Source organism: Lathyrus oleraceus, chromosome 5 (genome assembly GCF_024323335.1).
Source record: "Lathyrus oleraceus cultivar Zhongwan6 chromosome 5, CAAS_Psat_ZW6_1.0, whole genome shotgun sequence".
NCBI classification, from domain to species: Eukaryota; Viridiplantae; Streptophyta; class Magnoliopsida; order Fabales; family Fabaceae; genus Lathyrus; species Lathyrus oleraceus.
In genome coordinates, this window is record NC_066583.1 from 592,305,808 (window position 1) to 592,328,946 (window position 23,139).

At 36.6% G+C, this 23,139-nt stretch overlaps 1 protein-coding gene and 1 non-coding gene across 7 annotated transcripts; both read left to right on the top strand.

Moving 5' to 3' along the window:
- The first annotated feature begins 32 nt into the window (after nucleotides 1-32).
- LOC127086785 (uncharacterized) lies at nucleotides 33-21,637 on the top strand. Of its 6 annotated transcripts, none has more exons than XR_007789637.1 (6): nucleotides 33-249; nucleotides 458-568; nucleotides 756-931; nucleotides 1,265-1,430; nucleotides 19,906-20,351; nucleotides 21,302-21,610. XR_007789637.1 is itself a non-coding variant. In XM_051027595.1 (3 exons), exon 1 carries the CDS (start codon nucleotides 15,005-15,007, stop codon nucleotides 16,370-16,372), a length of 1,368 nt encoding a protein of 455 aa, XP_050883552.1. In that variant the 5' UTR covers nucleotides 8,144-15,004; the 3' UTR covers nucleotides 16,373-20,351; nucleotides 20,842-21,026; nucleotides 21,302-21,637. The 6 variants fall into 6 exon arrangements, 3 of the variants coding, with proteins under 3 accessions (XP_050883552.1, XP_050883553.1, XP_050883551.1); XR_007789636.1 differs by having other exon boundaries at nucleotides 1,308-1,430; XR_007789635.1 differs by having other exon boundaries at nucleotides 756-846; nucleotides 1,308-1,430.
- On the top strand, nucleotides 205-277 carry TRNAA-AGC (transfer RNA alanine (anticodon AGC)). Its single transcript has one exon. It is a non-coding gene; the product is annotated as a tRNA-Ala (tRNA).
- Nucleotides 21,638-23,139: the final 1,502 nt, after the last annotated feature.

Here is a 23,139-nt window from a genome sequence, read left to right on the forward strand (position 1 = left end):
AAATTTATATGTTTGTAGAACATTTTTTCATTTCTTATGATTATTTGGTCGAAGAATTATATTATCTTGGATCAAGATACTTCATTTATGAGCTTGGTTTGTATCAACCATCCATGGAGAACTTTATTTATTTATGGCGTAAAGCAATCATCCTATATGTGTAATGTCTAGGTTTTACTGTGTTGGTTTAGCTTTACATCAAATGGGGATGTAGCTCAGATGGTAGAGCGCTCGCTTAGCATGCGAGAGGTACGGGGATCGATACCCCGCATCTCCAAAACTCCATTGTTTTAACGCAGTTTCAATTTTCTTTTGATTTTTTATCAGTTTGTTTTAACGCAGTTTCAATTTTCTTTTGATTTTTTATCAGTTTGTTTTAACGCAGTTTCAATTTTCTTTTGATTTTTTATCAGGTTGTTTTAACGCAGTTTCAATTTTCTTTTGATTTTTTTATCAGTTTCAACCGGTGTTGGAAATCGACGGAGGAGCGGCCAACAGTTACTGGAAGGAAGGAAGAAGATGGAGTTATTTTCAAACCTATCACAATTAATCGATCAACATTTCTAGGGTTTGTTCTTCAACCTCTCTTCCTCATATACTTGCTTATTGAAACACATTTATCTTCTGTTGATTGCAACTATGATTACATTTTGCTTTTTTTTTTATAAATTTTTTTAATTACTACTTCTTTATGCACTTTCTGCCTCTCATTCTGGTATAATGCTATTAATTGTTTTATTTCATTGATTTTGCAGACATGTGGAATTAAAAATGGCATTATGTCTAGAGAACATCCTTGCTATGGGATGGTCTCCATCTCTATTATTTAAGTTGTAATATCCTGAAGTAAGCTCTGTAGCATGGCTTTTAGTCTTATACCACCGGTGGATTCCAGCAATATTTTTTTCAATGAATCTTTCAGCTTATTGATGTATGTATCCCTAAAATTTAATTTATGTTTTTATGTTGGGTGGCTAATACATAAAATAATGAGAGAGAGAGATTGAAATCCCTAGAAGGGGAAAAATGCCCCCAATGTGATGAATCTGGATGTGTCCCTGCATGAACTATGGAATCTTCTTTATAACCAACTCCTTTCTAGTTCTTAATCTCTTTTTTGTTTCTACTTTCTAACCATTTGTACTGCTATGTATTGGAATTTCATGTTTATTCTAGGGATTCAATACTATGGATAAGTTTGTGTCATTGATTGCTTTGACTTGTGTTGACTTGTCACTTATCAGTAGCTTCGCTTCCATTACAGAGTCAAGCTGAGAGTTTTATGCTTTTCGATATTTTGTGGGCAGTTCTGGAAAGGGCAAAGGAAGGGCTTTTGATACAAGAAATGATAGAGAAAGAACAAGAGGGCGAGGTGGTGGCAATGCAAGTGACTCTAGAAAGGATAAAATTAATGCTCTTGGTAGGCTCCGGTAAGCACTCCTTGGCCCTCTAATAGTTTTTTATTTACATTTTTTCTTCTTTTGTAGCTACATAATGCAAATTTTATTTGTCTTCGTTTTTTTGTTTGGAAAATAAAGTGGATATTCTCATTCTTACAATTTTAGAAAAGTAAATGCTAACTGAATGATACTCTCACTGCTAATATCCCCTATTAAGTTGAGAACTGCTCCCACTTCTCAGTCACAATTTCTATTTCATAAAACCAACCCCTTTTTTCCTCCTCTCCTCAATTCTATTATATTCACATTCTCTTCCATGATTCTCTCAATCCCCACCACTCCTAGGCTGCTACCTGTCATGTTAGTTGCATTTCCTCTTAACCACTAGTCAAGTTGGTTAGAAGTTAGTTAGGCTAACCACTTGTCAAGTTAGTTAGAAGATAGTTAGGCTGCCACCTCTTCTCTCTCTTTTCCTTTTCTACCCTTCCTTATTTACACATATTTTGGAGGCTTATCAACACTCACCCCCACCATTTCTACCTTGTCCTCAAGGTTAAATTCTAGGAAGACTTGAGAGATAACACTAGAATCCTCCCAAGTGTTTTCATCTTCAGGCAGTCACTCCTGCACAATGAACTTCTGTTCAGTTCCATTCAGTAGTCTCCTTATCCCCAACAGTTCCTTTAGTTGCACATGTAGGATGTAGCTCCCATTCCGCATTCAAACACTATGGTAACGGCTGCGCCGCAACACCAGTCCTCATTGCTTTCTTCAGCTGAGATACACGGAACACCAGGTGTATTTTAGTTGAAGGGTAATGCCAATTTATATGCTACACTGCCAATCTTGTCGATTACTTCAAATGATCAATAAAATCTTGGACTCAGCTTTTCATTGGGTCGATTCGTTAAGGATTTGAACTTATAAGGTTGTGCCTTCAAGTACACCCTTATCCCTCAACTCACAGGTCACCTCTCTCCTCTTCTTATCCGCCCACTGTTTCATGCTATCATGTGCTCTACTCAACCGCTCCTTTAAGTTTTCTAACACAACATCAGGTTCCCCTAGGAGTTGATCCACCCCTTCAACTCTAGCCCCTCATGAGGGTATTTGATCACTGATGGTGCCTCCTTCCCATACACTATCTTAAACGAATTCATGCCCATTGAAGCATTGTAAGACGAGTTTAACCAAAATTCAGCCCATGCTAACCATTTTACACGCTGTTTCGGCTGTCCATCGGAAAACACCTCAAATATGTCTCCAACGTTCTATTTGGTACCTCCGAGTGCCCCATCTATTTGTGGCTGATAAGCCGAGCTGAACTTTTGTTTAGTTCCTCATAAAGTGAACAACTCACGCCAAAAGAGGAGTATCTGGTCTCGGTTAGAGACGATGGAAGTCGGAAACTCGTGTAATTTCACCACTTCATTGATGAACATCTCAGCCACTATCCTTGTTGTATAAGGGTGACTAAAGGCAATGGAATGAGCTCCTTTGGATGGCCTATCTACCACCAACACTGTAGTGTTATTCGCTTTGGATTTTGGTAGTCCTCCAATCAAATCTATCGTGATATCCTCCCAAATCTGAACCACACAAGCATTGGTTGCAACAACCCCACATGTTTCAATGCTTGATATGTTTTTTGTTAACAAACACCACACTGCCACACAATTTCCTCTATATGCTTCCAAAAGAAAACATTCTTCATTCTCTTAAAAGTTCTCACCCCTCCGAAATGGCCACCCCAAACAGAAGCATGGAATTCCTCCATAATTGTGGGAATTCATCCTGATTTTGACGGTAACACTAACTACCCTTTATACCATAACCAATCTCTCTTTAACTCATAAGCAGGTTTGGACTTAGGATCATGCACAAGCTCATGCATTATGGTTTTAAGCTGTGGATCCTAAGCCGTTTCCTCCTCGATTGACTTCCATCCTGCTTTGCTTATCACCGAGACAACCTGCATATTCATCACCCTGGACAGGGCATCAGCCACCCTGTTTTCCTTCCCCTCCTTGATTGAATCTGTTATACCCCATCAATTTTGCCATCCATTTATGTTGTTCCCCATCCAGAATATGTTATTCCAACAAATATTTTAACTCCTCGGATCAGTACATATAACAAAACGATTCCCCAACAAATATTGCCTCCACTTTTGTACTGCAAACACTATCGCCGTTAACTCCCGCTCAAACACTAATTTCATCCGTGACAGGTTGGATAGAGCCTGACTTATAAATGCTCAAGGTCTTCCCTGCTACATCATAACAACTCCTATCCCCACTCCAGACACTTATGTTTCAATTTCAAACGGCTCCCGCTCATACACTGATTTCATCCGTGCTCGGTCGGATAGAACCTGACTTATGAATGCTAAAGTTCTTCCCTGTTGCAACAGTTCCTATCCCCACTCCAGACGTATCTGTTTCAATTTCAAAATGCATTTGAAAATTTGACATATTTAACAATGGTAATTCCGCCATTTTTGCAAAATTGTTCTTTTTCAACAATTGAGTGAGAGGTCTTGCAATCATCCCATACCCTTGCACGAATCGTCGATAGTACACTGTCAAACCCCAAAAACCTCAATGGCCTCCTGGCAAGGTGCCAAAGCCATCGTAGAAGCAAGGGATGTCCAAGGCTTGGGCAAGCTTGTAGAGATCCACGAAAAAAGTATTGGTTTGGGTTGGGATACCAACCATCCTTAAAAGGAAAAGATGATTAAGCGGTCAAGGGGAAAATTCCTCCCGCAGGAGAGACATTCACAAGTGCTGACCACATCTTTGATGGTCAAGTAACAATGATTGATGAAGGGGCTTACAATGAGGCAACATCCAGTTGGATACGCCAGGTAGCACCAGGTGAAGAACTAAAGAATTGGAAGGCGGTGGAGATCCTCAAGTCTTTTCTATTCAAACGTAATTTTTTTTTTTATCAAAACCCTATGCTCTGCCCAATTTTAAATTGTGTTTACCATGAATAAAACAAAGATTTGCATTCAATTGTGTTACTTTTTCTTTCTCATTTTTTCCTTTAAAAATAAATGGCAATGTTTTGCGCACTCACTTTCAAAAAAACTGCATAAATATGCAGAATCACCACCGAGACTATTGATAACAATGTTGCTATGGTCCCTATGATTTTGATTGTCCAATTAACCAAGACGAAGAAGAAGGCGAGGAAGATTGTGAACTCCTTGAAGAGTTAGTCAGACTACTCAAGCAGGAAGAAAAGATCATTCAATCGCACTAGGAAGACATTGAAGTTATCAATCTCAGAACCTAGGAAGACAAGATAGAAGTGAAGGTAGGCGCCGCCTTACAAGACGCCGAAAAGACAAAACTGATAGAGCCCATTCATCAATACGTGGACATATTCTCTTGATCGTATCAAGATATGCCTGGGTTGGATACGAACATCGTCGTGCACAAGCTACCGCTCAAGGAAGAATGTTTCCTATAAAACATAACCTAAGAAGAACTCTCCCATATATGGCCCTCAAAATCAGAGAGGAAGTTCGAAAGCAGTTCGACGTTGGTTTCTTAGCAGTAGCCAAGTACCCATAATGGGTTGCCAACATTGTGCCAATACCGAAAAAGGATGGAAAAGTTTGAATGTGTGTTGACTATTGAGATTTAAACATAGTAAGTCCAAAAGATGATTTCCTATTATCTCACGTTGATGTATTGATCGATAACACATTTCAGTTCTTGGTATTTTCCTTCATGGATGGTTTTTCCAGGTATAACCAAATCATAATGGCCCAGAGGACATGGAGAAGACCATATTTATCATCCTTTGGGGAACCTTCTACTACGAAATGATGCCTTTTGGATTGAAGAATGTTGCGGCAACATATCAACGCGCTATTGTGACCCTTTTTCATGACATGATTCATTAAGAGATTTAAGTCTACGTAGACGATATGATTGTAGAATTCCAGACCGAAGAGGATCACATTACCAATCTACAAAAGTTGTTTGCTCGATTGAGGAAATTTTGACCGAGGCTTAACCCTAACAAGTGCACATTTGAGGCTCGATCCAAAAAATTGCTAGGTTTCTATCGTACCCCAAAATTTGCCCTACATTTTTATCATTCAATTCATCTGACTTAGGAATTTGTATTCATCTGCATACCAGGCCTTTTAAATCATTCATTTAGGAGTCATTCATTCACATCTGCATATGGTGACATTATTGGTTCAAAGGACCAATAACAATGGATCCCATTGTTCAACTTGGTGTCTCAATATTTGGGCTATTAATAGATTGATCATAGGTTTCTTATGGATTAAGGTTTTGTCATAGGTTTTGATAATCAGGTGACTTATGGATAATGGCTCTCTCATTTGTGATTCATGATGCAAGATTACATGTATCACTTGATAAGAGTTACAATTCAAAGTTGTTACCCTAAACCTACATATTCGGTATTTACTTGAGAATTTGAAGAGTATGGAAGCACAAGGAAGAAAACATTCATTAAGAATTCAAGAGTGGAATACGTTCTTTGATGCACAAATGATGTTGCTTGGATTACAAGTTACAAGTCAAAGTTATTACAACAAAAGAAAATAATTACAAGAGATATTCAAAATGAAATACACGGAAAGTTCAACTGTTGACCATTGACCCAAATTTGACTCTTGACTTGAAGTTCCTAAAACCTTTCCCACTTCAACTTCACTTTGATCTTCACTCATCCATCTTCTCAAGTTGCTTCATGTCAGCTATGTCAAGTCCATGCAAACCTCCTCATGTCCACTTTGAGCATGCTCAAACCTACAACAAACCTACAAAGAAAACCCAAAATCATCACAACAATACATATGCAGTACACCCAAGACTATGGCATCACAAGTTCAATGTTCAACAATTCACACATTATAAGCCAAGCCTACCACCAAACTTCAACAAATTCAAACTTAACAACTAACAATTAACTCATTTTCAAATTCAATTCAAATTGTGATAATTAACTAACATATCACACCTCAAATCAACACAACCCAACTGAACCTAACCATTTTTTCTCATTTGAAATTCATACTAACAATCACATTTTGATAAAATCTACTAAGAATTGTTAAGGTTACTAACTTCAAACATATGTAGCAATTAGTAGTTTCACAAAATTCATCACAGTTCAAATTACATGGTGAAATTAGTTCATTAACATTTAATATAGTTTGAACACCATCTGATTCACTCCACCAATTCCATGCCAATGCTAACATAGACTACTAATTGCATAACAATCATCGTTTTAACTAACTCTTTTAAAAAATATCTTGGCATCAGTTCAGAACAGTTCCAACCTCTAATTCTAACATTTTCCAAGCATATCACAAAATAATTCCAACGATCCTAGCTGCTTTCTTTTGAACTTAACAGTAGCAGTTTCGCACATGCTAGCTATCCCATTTCACATTCATTCTATAATCACTTCTAACAAATCCAAATCATACATCCATGGCTAAGTTCAAATTCACCCTAGCAGTTCAAGCATGGCAAAATAAGACGTTCACTCATCTAAGTGATATAATCACATTACAAGAAATCGACAATGACAATTCAAACATAAATAAACTAATTCAAGTTGTTTTGTCACTAATTCCTCCATCATTTCAAAATTGACAAATTTTAGCAAATGCTAACTAATTGGATTCCTTAACCTTGTTTTCATTTCAAGTCATTAACATTTGAAGTCTCACTATCATGACCTAGTTAACAGTTCAATACCATGCTAACTTTATGATTAATAACAAATTCGAACTCTAACACTAACTCTAATCTCATATTCTAACTAATCACAAAATCATTCAACTAACTTTCATCACAATTTTTCACACCAAATCAAACATTATAATTCTAACACTAACTTTCAATCTAACAGTTCACCACATTATCTACAGTTTCTTAGCAATATAACCTCAACTTAACACTAAATTTCTAACAATCACTAACTATAATTAATTATACCAACAATTTTTAACAGAGAATTAACAAAGTTAGCATCCAAAACTAACTTTTTCACAAATTTCACTAACAGTCACATTACCCTAACTTTTAACTCCACTGCCCAAAATCCTGCCCAAGTTAGTTATGATTAAATCTCTATATATTTCTAAATCACTCTTCAATTCAGCATCAATCATTCATTGCACAAAAACTCATTGAGAATAATTCTCTGAATTCTCAATTCTCTCACTCTCCTTCAAATAACAATCATCACCAATCACAATCAGAGTTTCACTCTCCATGCACTCTCAATCTCTGTTTGTTCTTCTCTGCAACTACCTATTCCCTCACACGCACACTCAACGAATTCATCATCAACAACAAGAATCTTCAACCTACAGGCTAGGCGCAAGAAGGAGGAGAAGAAGATTCCTACACAACTTGAACCTAAAGGACAAGGAAATTACCTGAAGAAGAGGAAGGCTTCTGGATATTCTTTTTATCAACATTAATCTTGAAGAATCGCCGGAGTTTCTCCGGCAGTTAAGCTCCCTCGTTTCTTCTGTGATTCATGCTAAAACAGTTGTTGAGATGTATCTTCCTCCCTAAGGAGACAAACCCCCAAGATTTGGACTCTGTGTAGCTCGCCCTCGCCATTTACTTTTTGATTTCCTTTTTAGGGTTCTTAGATTCTGGCTTCGATTCGCACTGTAGGTTAGGCATTAGAAGACATAAGTGTGAGTTGAAGATGAAGAAAATGATTTGAAATCCTAGATTCATGTAAATTTTACTCACTCTAGAAACCTTACTAGAGAAAGATGCATGTATGTAGTATTTATATTCATGAGTGATTGCAGGCAAAAAGGAATGCAAATGGAATGGAAACAAATGCAATTTTTCAAGATTTTTGATTTATAGGCCGATCTATATGAGCCATGTGTCGATCTATACAAGTCACGTGTCGACCTGTTTGAAGCATAGGTCGACCTGTAAAGGTCATGTGTTGCCTATAGGTCGACCTGACAAGGCGACACATGGAACAAAGCTTACAAGCTTTAATAATGCAGTATGTGTATCGACCTGTACACTCTATGTGTCGACCTATAGTTTAAAAATATCTTCTATAGGTTAACCTATAATCGTATGTGTCGACCTATAGTGAGTATTTTTCATCCAAAACCAAATTTTTCATGCACAACACAATATCTTGACGCACCTATATTTTCCAGACCATTTCCAACAATGTTGACATGCTTCCTAATGCAAGAGCACTAACATGCACAGCTAGACTCGGATGATACCGTCCAATGTACATAAATGCTATTTCCTAGCTTTGACATCATACAAAACATATCTAAACAGAAAATTGCACTCACATGCTCTCCCTTTTTTATGATGGTAAAACTTGAGACGATGCATTTCTTGTTCATGAAAAGCTCCCGATGAATGTGTGCATCATAACTTCATATACTTCTCCCTCTTTGACAACATCAAAAAGAGACAAAGTACATTATTAGCAATATCACATATTTAATATACAGTACAAAGGCAATTGCAAAGATAATAAGTGCACCCACATATATCTATCATATATGAAAACACATAAGATTAATAAACACAACCATATTAAACAATAGACATAATCATTCAATACAACAACCAAAATACCATCATTGTCTTAAATTCAAAATATGAGATACTACTCCATTAATTCTCGGGGAGCCTCATTTGTTTTGTTTAGGATACTGCTATGTTAATTATTAGAGAGTTTCAAGCGTTTATGTTAAATGTCTTATTTGTTAATTCTCATAAAGTCCCAATTGTCTTCTGTGACGTTTGATCTCCGTTGATTCTCAAGGCACTCCAGTTGTTTTATCATTAAGGATATTACTTTATCAATTCTTAGAGATTTTCGATAAAATTATGATGAGTATCTTAGCTGTCAATTTTCAGAAAGGCTCAACTATCTTCCATGGAGTATTGTACTCTGTCAAATCTCAGAGCATCTTCTAGTTTTTATGTAATCGTTTGAGGCCTTACTCTGATAATTCTTGTAAGACCCCAATTTTGACCCTAAGATCCCTCATGCAATTTCATCATATGCATTAGCATTGGGATCATGCCTTGGCATCCTCCTTACCCCTCTTTTATTGGGTTTGTTTTATGAGAGATCACCAAGCACTTTGTGATTATATCATACTTGTATTTTATCATTTTACTAACCAAAATACCAAAAATATGTCTTTGCATTTGTCTAACTCTTTTGTAGGAAGGGCATGATCTCATTGATTCATCAAGTTCACATCTAGGGTTTGAGACCCTCATGAACAAAGAGCACAACTAAGAATTGATTCAAGAATGGTTATGAACATCATATATGAGTCCCAATGATCTCTACTTGTTATATTGATCAAGTTTTATTCAAGAGTTTGAGGGTGATTTGCCTTGGAAACCCTAGTTTGACTGGGTATCTTGAGTAACTTCTCCAACAAGCTATCTCATCAATTGATCAAATTTCTCAAGGTACACTTCAAAATTCATCATCTTATGCATATATGATCTGCCATGAGCCAAGAAAGTCAAGAGAATTGGAAATTAGCAAGTTGGTTGATGGTGGTTGGCCAGATGAATTCATCTGATCAAAACTGGGTCTCCCTAGACCCTATCTCCTATAATTTTCACCATATTAAAATTCTTCCAAGAGGAAACTTACTCTAAATGACATTCCAAATAACTTTCATGTTGAGACCTAGATCTAGTTTTGCTTGGAAAATCATTTTCTATGTTGAAACATTATAGGTCATTTTGTCTAAACCCTAATTTGAAAGTCAACTTCCCAAGGCCATAACTTGCTCAATTTTTATGAGATAAAATATTTCCAAGTTGCACAACCAAATTAAATGTGTCTACTTCAACTTTGATGTTTGGAGTGGGAGCTAATTCAACTTTTTTAAGCATGTGATATAAGGCTACATTATAGGTCACTTTTGGCCTATACCATTGATCAAGTGATTTTTCCAAACTTTAAAAATGCATAACTCTATCATTTCAAATCCAAATGACATGAAATTGGTGACCATTTTTAAGGTCTTTGAGAGATCTATAACTTTGATGAATACACTTTTCTCATTTGAAGCTCCTATAAAAAGTTAAGCAAGGTGGACTATTTAGACATATGGCTTGACACTTAAAAAAAATTTGATATGTCAAATTTTTCGAAACTTCCACCTCAAATTTATCCAAGTTCCAAGCTCCAAATGAAAAAGTGTTGAACATCAAAGTTGTTCCTCTTGATCTCACCTTTCCAAAGAGCTCAAATTCATTCATTTTGGATGAGAAATGCATAGGCTACGCATGGCTTAAACATGCTGATATCATTTGGCATGGATCAAACTTCAAGCATCAATGTTCATTTGCCTTGCAATCCAAGCTTACTTCAAAGCATTTGATCTTCAATTATGGACCTCAAGCTATCATTTCATGGGCCTATGCGTGCGCATGCACCATTACATCATCATTTGCCAAAATTGGAAAGTGAAAGTGAGTGTGCAAATATCACATGATTCAGCTATAAATAGAGCTTCAACTGCTCGGAAATGAACACATAATCGCGCCAGCTTTGATCCCTCATTGCAAGTCCTCAATTCTCAAAGGATAAGCCTGATAAATTCATTTGAATTTGAGCTTGAATCTCCACTGTTTTGGAATTCAATTCTCCAGGAATCCATTGCTTCTAAACCTTTCCATTCTCTTCCTGCAAGCAAGTGGAGTGAGTCCAAGCACAAGCAAGATCAAGATCCATCGAGTTCAGACCTCCATTGAAGGTATTTTGCAGAAATTTTAAACTCTTCGATTCTCTTAAATTCTTGCTCAATTATATTGATTCTTTGGTTGTCTTAAGTCCTACCAATGTAGGCAAGAAGATTGAGTTGCTTTGAGGTCAAATCGAAGCAACTCAGTTCATGTGCCTCAAATTTCAATTCCACATATCTCTCAATATACTTGGAATTGGAATGAATGGAGGCCAGATTCGAGCTCAGTGCCATTTTTTCTTTAAGATCATGTCCTTGTTTTTCTTTTTGGTGATGGTTCATCTTGACCAGTCCGGTGAGGTCCACCTGAGAAGATGACCGGAGCTCTGGCTCCGGCGATGACTTGGCCAACCTCTGAACCACATGATCCTCCTCTCACGTTTTAATCCTGAGCGTTGGTGTTGATTACCACATTTGCCACGCAGTTGACTCATTTCTATGTGGAGCGCGCGTTTTGGATCATCAGATCTGCCACCTCAATTAATGAGGGAGATCTGATGGTCCACATAATTTTGATTTTCTGAATTTTTGTTTTAATTGCATTTTCTTCAATAATTCATATTAAATTCAATATTGATCCAAAAAATATGGGACTTTCACCAAAAAATTTCAAATATTTTTCTCTTTCATATTCTGAATTAAAATTATTGTTTGGATCATTATTAACATTTTTCATGAATTAATTGATTTTGTATTTGTTTTTAATTGTTTAAAAATATTTTTAAATGTCCAAAAATTATGAATTTTTTTCTCCAAGGTCCTTTGACCTTGTTTGACCTATGATAAATCTCATGATCATTCCTTTGGTGTTTTGATGAGATTTTAGGAATTGGACAAAACATATTTGATTTAAATGTATTATTTTATTATTTTTAATTGAATAAATGCCAATTAAATTTTGTTGACCATTTGTATTGACTTGTATGAGTTTGCTTATTGTTGTTGGGCCTTGGTCAAGGTTGATTTGACTTTGTCAAGTTAATATCATTGGATTTAGGGGATTGGTGGAATGTATATTCCATCTCCAAAAATGAATGAATGATATTAATTTAATAAAAATCCTCCTTTGACCAATCTGTGATTTCATCCGTCCCCTTCCCACTTCATCTTATTCCTCTTCTTATTTCATTCATTTCCATTTGGCATATGACATCTCAAAGTCCTAATGCTAGTTGGTTGAAAAATTGACATGAGTATGGATGAGATTAGACCACACCTTTTGCATATTCTTTTTGTGTGTGGTATGTTTTATGAGCATAGTCCATTATACTATGTCTCTAACATGCATTAACACCAAAATTCTATTGCCCGATCTCAAATAGTTGTGACTTCTACATAAGTCCAATTACGTTTGCCTAACATAGCGCTAAATTTATGATACAAAAGGCATAAGCATTCTAGTTAGTGAGATTGTAAGTCTCCCCTCTTTCATGGTATTGTGTGGAAACTTGGTCTTCTTTCCTTCCTTTGGAAGATGTTTTGGTTCAAGGATCCATGCTTGTGATAAGTGGGTTGAGTGTTCTCCAAAGAATGTCTTGGAAAGCAAAAGCAAAACAAAACTAACTTCTAACCTACTAACTATTAACTTTTAATTTCAAGTATTTACTTTAATGCAATTTACTTTTAGTACTTTATTTCATTTGCCATTGTTCATATCATTCTAATTGTTTATGTTAATGTAATTTTCACTTTGTCCATTTGAACCATATTGTGTGATATATTTTGTTTGTATATACTTTGTTTGTTTGTGTGGTCTTTGACCATTAATGTACATAGCAATAACAAAAACCCTAAAAAACTTTTGAATGGACTGTTGGCTTGATCTTGTCCAAATGGACTTAGAATCTAGGCAACCTCCCTATGCAAATGGATTTGGCCAATGCCAATTTGTTGAAGAACCAAGTGCTTGCAATTTGAACTTCATCTGATACATCTTTGAAGATCTTTCTAAGATTCATCTGCAACATGATCATTGTGAAGCTGTTATTTTGAACCTGTGACTTGTGAAATTTATCTGTTGCATGGGCTATTTTGAAGAAGATCATGAAATGGATAAGCTTGGATGAAGCCATCTTTATTTGATTCCTTGCTCTGCAAGATAATATATTTGTGAATTTGTGTGTTGCTTGATTCTAAAAGTCCAAGGGAATTCTGGGTTTCTATTGACATACTTGTCTATTGGATTGTTACCCATTTTGTCAGATCTTTTCAACTCTAAACTTTTAATTTTGTATATAGGATAGTCTCTTCATCTTCTCCCCATTTCTTTAATTTCAAAATCTCTCCCTCCATTTTCAAAATCTTCTTTGTGTGAACTATTTTTGTTCTGAACTTTGACCACTTTTGCAAAAGATAGAAACTTTGGCCTTATGCCATTGTATTTTCAAACTTATCTTCTTGAATCAAACTTGTAAATGGACTTAACTATACTTGACTTAAACTTTCAAAAGGCCAAAAAGAACTAACTCATTCAAATCATTTTAGGCCTTTGTGCCTTTCAAACTTAAATTTTATTAAAATCAATGCATCCACTTTGAAATTTGTATCACGAACTACGAGGTTTTGATCCCTCATTTTTATGTTGGTATGTAGGCACAAGACCGAAGGTCTTGTCAAACAGAAAAATATAATCAATGAATTCTTTTCTCATCCCCCAATTCTATTTGTTTGTGAACATCACTTTGTACAAAATACATATGCACACAAAAAGGGCTCCCTAGGAGTATCTAGGACACTTTGGGTGCTAACACCTTTCCTCTGTGTAACCAACCCCCTTACCTGTGATCTCTGACTTTTATTAGTTTTTATTTGAAAACTTCTTACTATTTGGGTTTTGTTCGTACTTTTCCCCTTTTCCCTTGGAAACAATAAAAGCGCGGTGACGACTCTTGTTAATTGATCTCTTGCTAATTGATCTCTTGCTTGTCAATAGCTTGATGATCATGAATTTCCCGCTACAGAAATTAAGTGGCGACTCTGTTGGGGAGTAGTCTCCAGGGGGTTTAGCCTACTTTTTGTGTGAATATATTTGTATATATGTGATGTTTGTATATATGTATGTGTGATATAATCTGCTTGTTGTGCTTGGTGATCTCTGAGTGGTGAGAAAAGTTCTAACCCGAACTTGAGTGCAATTAAGATAGGAGGATGGTATAGTCATGTTCGACTTGTGTGGAGTAGTCCTTAACAAGTTGGCTTGAGATCCATCTGCTCAGTGGAGACTCCTTTGGATTTGGAAATGTCACACAAGTATTTATGGTTAGGCATTACTATTTCTAATTGGGTCTGAGAAGCTGAGGACCTTAGAACACTTAACCCATCTTGGCCTATTTAGGACGTAGTGCGGAAACTGTTCAAGTGTAGACTTGATAATAGTTGTTACACGATATTGCACTCAGACGAGTTTCTCTTGAGAATATTATGGGTCGACGAGTCAGTCATCTTAACCTGTAATATCCGGTAGATGGAATTAAGACTCTGGAAACTTTTTAGAACATGATCTACATGTTTTTATCCTTAGTTCACTCCTTTGGGATGATTCTTACCCAGACTCCATGCTCGTGACTTACAACAAACCCTTGATTCTTGGCTGATCCAATCAAGTCTTGTCAATGGAACTTGGGCGTTGATAAGGTGAAAACCATAATCCACCAAAATGGATGATTGATCTTTCCAAAGACTTGATTCATCCCTTGACCTTTGTTTGCCTTGTGTGTGATCCCTTATTTGTGATTGTTGCATTCATGCGCATCATAACATTCATCAGACGAAAATTTCAAGGAACTAAGGTATCATTTGCAAATATTTTCAAACCATGGATTATGGACGAAGAAACACTAAGAAGTACAGTTTTAGATTTCCAGATTTGAAAGAGTTAAAGAAGCTTGCATCTTTTGTATTAGATCCCTTGGACTTCAAACAACGTCATGGGAAGCTTTTGTCCATCTTGTCTGTTGATGTAGTTGAAGGACTCTTGAGTGTATTGGTGCAGTTCTATGATCCTCTCTATCGTTGTTTCACTTTCCCAGATTTTCAGCTTGTGCCTACCTTGGAGGAGTATTCTCATCTTTTGGGGATACCTGTTTCTAGTAGAGTGCCTTTTAGTGGATTGGAGGAGATTCCCCGGTCTAGTATTATTGTTGAAGCTCTTCGCTTAAAGAAGTCTGAGATAGAGGCTCATTGGGTGAAGAAAGGAGGGTTATTTGGATTGTCATCTGTTTTCCTCATCAAGGAAGTTACTACTTTTGCTCAAGCTGGCAGTGTGGACGCTTTTAAAGCTATCTTTGTGTTGCTCATCTATGGGTTAACTCTGTTCCCTAACATTGACGGTTTTGTTGATGTTAATGCCATTAGACTTTTCTTGATTGGGAATCCTGTGCCTACTTTATTGGGTGATATGTATTTCTCTTTGCATCTAAGGAATTCTAAGGGTGGTGGAACGATTGTCTGTTGCATTCCTCTTCTGTACAAGTGGTTTATTTCGCACTTGCCTCAGACGCCTGCTTTTGTGGAGAACAAACAATGTCTAAGGTGGTCTCAGAGACTTATGTCTCTCACTAATGATGATATAGTTTTCTATGATCCGTCCTTAAGCAATTTGGATATTATTGATAGTTGTGGTGACTTATCTAATGTGCCTCTCATTGGTACACAAGGAGGAATTAATTACAACCCTGCTTTGGCCCGTCGTCAACTTGGGTTCCCCTTGAGAGATAAACCTAATAACACGTTGTTAGAAGGTCTTTTCTATCAAGAGGGTAAAGATCCCCAACATTTGAAGCAGAAGATTGTGCATGCTTGGCATAATGTGCATAGGAAAGGAAGATCCGAGCTTGGTTCGTGCAATTGTGTAGCTTTGGAAGCTTATACTTTTTGGGTGAAGAAGAGAGCTATGGAGTTGAAGATGCCTTATCCTTGTGAAAGACCTATGTCTATGGTTGTGGTTGAGCCATTAACTCTCCCTAACCAAGATGTAGAGAAGTTGGAAGAGGCGCTCATCAAGATGAAGCAAGAGAATGATATGTGGGAAGAGCGTTTTCGTGCTTTGAGCAAGAAGCATGAAAAGTTGCAGTTGGAGTCTAAGAACAAAGATTCATCAATAAATGTGACTAAGTATTTATTTCCACCAATGGAATCTACTTGCAACAATTTACACACATCTGAATACACCACCTCAAGGTGATTCTTGGTTCTCCGGTCCGTATCATTGTCGAATTTACCTTTATGTTGCCTAGCTTGCACACACTCTTCACAAATTTCAGCTGGTATATTGATCGATGGCATCCCCGTTACCATTCCATTTCTTTATAAATCTTTGAGATCTTTAAAATTGAGATGCCCAAGATGATAGTGTCACATCCACTCTTCACGACTTGCTGTAGTAGTAAGACATTTATGCTCCATAACCTTCAACTCAACCTTGAAGGTTCTATTGGCAGCCATAGGCGCTTTAAGGACCAAAACTCCCTTTTCATCTAAAACGCGTAGCCCCTTGTTTTCCATATGAATCTTGTAACCCTTCTCAAGTAATTGACCAATACTTAGAAGGTTGCATTTGATTCCCGGAATATAGAAGACATCTTTTATCAAAGAATGTCCACCATCCCTCCTCATGATCAAAACATCACCTTACCATTGGCCGTTAGAGTGGTGTCATCTATGAACTGTACTTTGTTCTTCATGGCACAATTGATTTTGACAACCCAATCTTTCTTCCCTGAAGTTAGTGGAAATATACCCGAATGCATCACACACTCGAGCATATAATAGAGTCGCCATCGAACTATATTTATTCCCGAAGGAAAGGGAAAACTTCGATAAAATTCGGGGATAGAAAAACCTGGGTAAGGAAGTCGATTATGTAGGGGGAAAGTATTAGCACCCCTAACATTTGTTGTATTCAACAAAAAACTGTTTTGATTGTTCTTGCTCGAACGGGTGTTATATCTAAGAATTACTCGCGAAAGAATAAGGGAAAAAGAAGGAATAGATAGATTGCTCGGTGAGGATTAGGGCCCTCATGCATACGTATCCTTATAGTGCAATAAGGAATTCAGAGCTCCATAGTTCATAAAACTAATGGTGGGAGGTGAAAGAAGTTGTGACATCAAGTATGATTTGAACCAAAGGATTATGTTGCTTGACTCCGAAAAGGGAAGAAATTTGAACCCAAGAGTAAAACTGACATTAACCAATATGTAGGTAGTCTGAACATTTGCCACTATACGGTACGACCGAAAACAAAGAGAATTAAATGTTTGGTTCCACAACACAAACAACTCTTGGTTCACAAGGTAACAAAAGATGGAGCTCAGAGAGATAGTGTATTTGGCTTAAAGATAATAGTATATCACATGGAGTGAATAAAGTTAGCATATGAATGCAGGTAGTGATTAATGGTTTATGGATATATGAAGGTGCCCTGAGGCGGAAGAAATAATTAGGATTGTGCTCACCAGGGATTCACATCCCTGTGCCTACGTATTCTCATTGTGCATGAGAAAGTCAGAGCATTCGTAGTTCGTGGAACTACGAAAACAAAGGGAAGATAAGGAAGTGTTTACCTAAGCATCTAGGACTAATAAGATAAATAACTCCAAGGATATGATTGAAGTGATTAACAATGTAACTTCTACCAACAAAATGGTAACATGGGAAATCCATAAAGGTAAATGAACTTTGAACCGAATAGTAAAGGAATATTGGCCAAAAAAGAAGGAATAAAGTGTTTGGTTTCATAGCACAAACATCTCTTGGTTCATAAGGAAGGCATTGCTCATTGGCCTAAAAGTATATATGAGGCCCACAAGAAAGTGTTGTTGGGTACAAAGAATAGTATATCACTGTAGGGGACAACCAATTTGAGATAAAAGAAGAATGGTATATTGGATCCATGAAGGAATAAACTCTGAACCAAAGAGTAAAGGAATATTGGCCAAAAAAGAAGGAATAGAGTGTTTGACTTCAAGGCAAACATCTCTTGGTTCAAAAGAAAGGCATTGATCAATGGCCCAAAAGGATGTGCATGGAATCCAAGGAAAAATGATATTTGGTATTAAAAGATGGTATTGGTTGAATTTAGAAATAATAAATAAGATAGCTCACGAAGAATCTGAATCCTCGTGCCTACGTATTCTCATCGTGCAATGAGAAAGTCAAAGCTTTCGTAGTTCAACCTACTAGGGCTGACAGTAAGAGATTAATGAGGCAAAAGGTATGATAATGAAAGATGGAATATGAAGACGACTTGACAGTCATTGGATATGAACCACACTAAAGTCTATGAGTAAAGGTGAATATGATGAGCAACTGGGTCATTCGTCCCACACCCAAAGATATTCAGAATGAGTTAATGGAATTCTCCACTCTCATTCATTCTTTACTACTTAAGGCTCGTGGCATGTGATTCTCATCATAACTTTTAAGTTGTTGGAGAAGAAACTTTGATGCTCCTATGATGATGAAGGCTTTATCAATCATTCGATTCGAATTGCATTAAAGTATATGAACAAAGGCAAATACCTTGAGCAACTGAGTCATTTTTCTCGTACCCAAGGATATCCTAGACAAGGATAAGAATTCTCCACTCTCATCATTCTTTGTTACTTAAGGCTCATGGCAAACAACTTGAATCATGATTTCTAAGTTATTAATGGAGTCTTCTGCTTGTTGCACTGTTGCTTTGAAGGGAGAGACTTGACAACCATGTGATTTGAATTGTGTTAAAGTCTATGAATAGAGGTGAATACGATGAGCAACTAGGTCATTTGTCATGTACCCAAAGATATTCAGAATGAGTTAATGGAATTCTCCGCTCTCATTCTTTCTCTATTTCTTAAGGCTCATGTCACAAAATTTGATCTTGATTGACAAGCTCTTAAAGAAACACCTTTGATACGCCTTGTATAACCCACTGCTTAATTTTTCTAGGATACCTTGTATGAAAGTCTGAACTTGAGGCCTTGAGATCCACAACTTATAGAAAGAGTCTCATCAAGTGATTAAGGGACTTTTGATCACTTGAATAGACTGTGGGATTCTACATGATCAAAGGATTAAGTTAATCAAAATGGCTTTTGATCAACTTGAATCAAGGGTTTGAATTAATTGGAAATATATGGTTAACCTAATCTAAGGGTTAAAATATGCACAAACTATTCCTAAGGAATCATGCCAAGATTACAATCATATTAATCAGATACCTCATGAAAATCAACTTGATTAAACTAGCTAATTATTCTAAGTCAACTTTAACCCTAAGGGATCATGCATTTCTAAAACCAAAATAATCCTAAGGATAAAAAGTTCAAATTACATGGATGATTAATCAAAAAGTTAATTCCAAAAGTAAAATCTATTTAGAACTAAAACCCTAATTATATTTGTACAAAAAAATCTAAAATTCTAATTAGTCCTAGAATTCTAAAACTCATATGCTTAAATTCTATAATATCTAATTAATTCTAACATGAACATGTATTTATTAATTCTAAACATGGTTAAAATAAGAACTAAAAAATCCAATATCAAAGAATTAAAATCAAGAAAAACTAAATAAGCACAAAATATCAACAAAAAAGAATTAAGTGTTATTTACAAGAAACTTAAAACATACATCAAATCAGAAATTAAAAGGAACTAAGTTTGATGAAGATAGTAATTAAACAAGATAACAAGCAAATGAACCATGAATTGAGGAGTATAGGCCCATGGCAGGGGTGTGAGCACGAATTTTGGGCGCAAAGGCCCAACGGGTCGAAATCCTATTGAATTCATGGAGCAGGAAGGAGGAAAAAGGTGTTTCAAACAAGGCCTAGTGGGCCTGGCTTGCTATTAGCCTAAGAGCTGCAGTCATGAGGTCTGAAACTGAACCCACGGTCTTCCAAAACCTCTCATCAAATGCGATTCAAACTCTCTTGTCCTTGTTTGAAGGAAGCTCCAATATGGCTCCCAAAACGGCACACATGAACAGATTCAACAACTTATCTTGGCCTTCATACGCCGCGCAAGGTCGCACCACACCTCCCTCGCAGATTGCTCCCATTGCGGGATTCCAACGATGCTTAATGGAGGTCGCAGATTGTCTCAGAAACGCTAGCATATTGAAGACATAAAGCTTACCTATTGAGTTTCCGGCGCGACAGCTCTCCGGCAAGTCACAGGTATCACCCTTTCCTTCTGCTCTACTCTGAACGTACCTCTTCTTCTTCTCCTTTTCGCGCTGTGTGAACTGGTTCAATGCACGAGTGAAGCTCAGAATGGAGATTATGATTTTATGCATAGTGATTGAGATTGGAAAAAAGATAAGAGTTGTGAAGAGGAAACGAAAAATGAAAAAGTGAAGTCTCTGGAGATTGTGAACTGCACATGATTTATAGGGCTTAAAGGTGTAACAGAATGGGACAGAGTCGGGCAATGGTGGTTAGGAGTTAGGGCAGGGTTAACTGTCTTGCATTGCTTAGTAGAAACTGAACTAGAACTGTAAATGAAATGGTTGTGTTAGTTTCAATTTGAATTTGTTTAAAAATGGATTTATGTCAACTGATATAGCAATGATAATTATCACATTCATGCCAGCTGTTTTTTTTTTGTTGCTTGATGATGAATTTATCTTGATTTGATATGTGGAGAGTTGTTTGGATCATTTTGCAGGGCAGATGCTATTGGTTTTGTTGAATTGTTAAGTTATTTTATGAGCTTGTTTAGTTAGGGTAAAGGTTTAGAACTCTGGATGGCAGGATCTTTTGTGTATGCATTGTCTGAACCCTTCGTGCCTATGAATGGAATCGAACTGATCTCGGTGCTCTGCCTTAAGTGCTGCAGAATGTTTTTTTTGGGTATGATATGCTTGCTATATGTAGTTGAAACCTTGGTTCAAATGCTTTATTGGTACTTGAATGAATGACCATATGCAATATGCATGTGTTAGATGAAATTGGTGAAATGGTTGAATTGCTAATGATAGCTAGATTAATGTTGCTTTGATTTTAATTTGCAATCAATGGTTAATGAGTATGTACTTGAATTGATGTTTGAATGTTTGATAATTGATGAATATGCCATGATTGGAAATGAATGAGGGTCTTAAAGTGTGGTTTTATTGGTTTTGTAGGTAATTCTATGGAAGAGAAAAGCTTGGTCTTTGAAGATTGCATAGGAAAGCATGAAAATCTGAATGTCTTAGAACTTAATCCAGTATATTAGGACTTGTTTGAATTACGTCTCCATTGTTGGAGTTTTGTGAATTTTGAGATGGGTTTGTATTGTAAGACATGTGAGAAATGGATTTGAATTATTTATGATGTAATGAGGTATAATTTGAAATTTGTTCATGGGATTCAATTTGTAAATTGAAGCAAAGATTGAATATTGTAAAGTGAATGATATTGTGATGTAAATGATTGATTTAAAATTGAAGATATGAATTGGCTTCTAATTTTCTTTGGAACATTTTGAAAATTTGGTTTGTAATGGATGTTGTTGAATAAAAGAATGGAAATGGTATGAATGACTTTATGGCATGACACTTGTATGTGTATGGAAATATCATGGACTTGAAATTGTATGGAATGTGCATTTGAAAGTGTTTATTGTATGGAATTGGTCTTATGGACTTGTTTTGGAAATGTGTATGAAAGGTATGTTGAATTTGAATGATAGGTATGTAAAGTTATGAATGAAATTATGAAAGTGGAATTAGATATGAGGACTAAACACACGTTAAGTTCAAAAGTGTGTAGCAAACATGAATGTTAAAAAATGATGTGAATCAAAAATGGCATAGAGGCTAGTCAATGTTACTAAGGTTAAAACAATATGGACTTAGAACTGGATGGTTGACTTTGGTCAACTAGTTGACAAAAAAGTCAACAGTTGACTAAAGTCAACTATAGGCTAGAAACTAAGGATCTCTTATGTGGAATAGGCTTGTGTAGGTGAATATGACTTTTACCTGGTTCAAATCCCCAACAACATGAACGAATGCATAGATGGACCAACAAGGATGACCTAAAATGGTTCAAGAATCTTGATAGATCAAAAGCAAACCAAAGGCCCAAAAGATCAATATGTTAATGGAAGCATGAATCCAAGAACCAATGACCAATGATTAACACCATATGAATAGGAGACACGATCTTGCAAGAACCAGAAGGATGTGTAGGTTTAGTTGATAAGACGCATGGAAAGAGCCTCCCCAAATGGGCTAGGGTTTCAGTTAATCTATGATCCCAAGTCAAACTATACTAGCACAAATCTTCAAGCATATGGGATTAGGGTTTCAATAACACATACCCTTCAATCAATGCCTTTGGATGGATTAGGATGCTTCACAATTAAGTCCTAAATATATGAGCCCCAACTAGGGTTTAAAAGTCCAGATAAGGCCCAAAGAACATCCATGAAGCCTTACAACCAAATTATCAAGAAATTAGGGTTTGAGACCCTTGAGGAGTACCATGATGGAATCTTGTTGAATTCATGCTCCAAAGATCAAGACATTAGGGTTTCACATCCCATATTTACATGAATATCCAAGCCATGCCTATGAGGTTTGATCCACACACAAACCCTAGCTTTGCAAGTCAGGAGCTTTGAATTTATAGTGATCAACTAATGGATGAATGATTGCACATGAATGAAACATGGATGTTTTCATACCCCAAAATTTGCCATACTTTTTTTATTCAATTCGTCGGGCTTATGGTTTTGTTCATTTGCATACTTTTTTCTATTTGATCATGCATTCACCGACATTTGCATATGTGTCGCATTACGCGAAAAACCGGCAGGAAAACAAGAACAACAGAGCCGCCACCGTGCGTTATTTATCCCAAAAGAGGGAAAGGAAACGCTCAGAGTAAACCTGGAAAAAGCATGGTCTCGCGACCAAAGAGAATGGGATCGGGAGTCGGTTATGCGAAGGGAAGGTATTAGCACCCCTACGCATCC

What these genes read in the sequence shown, in the direction of transcription:
- LOC127086785 (XM_051027595.1), top strand. Translation starts at nt 15,005, where the DNA reads ATGGATTATGGACGAAGAAACACTAAGAAGTACAGTTTTAGATTTCCA.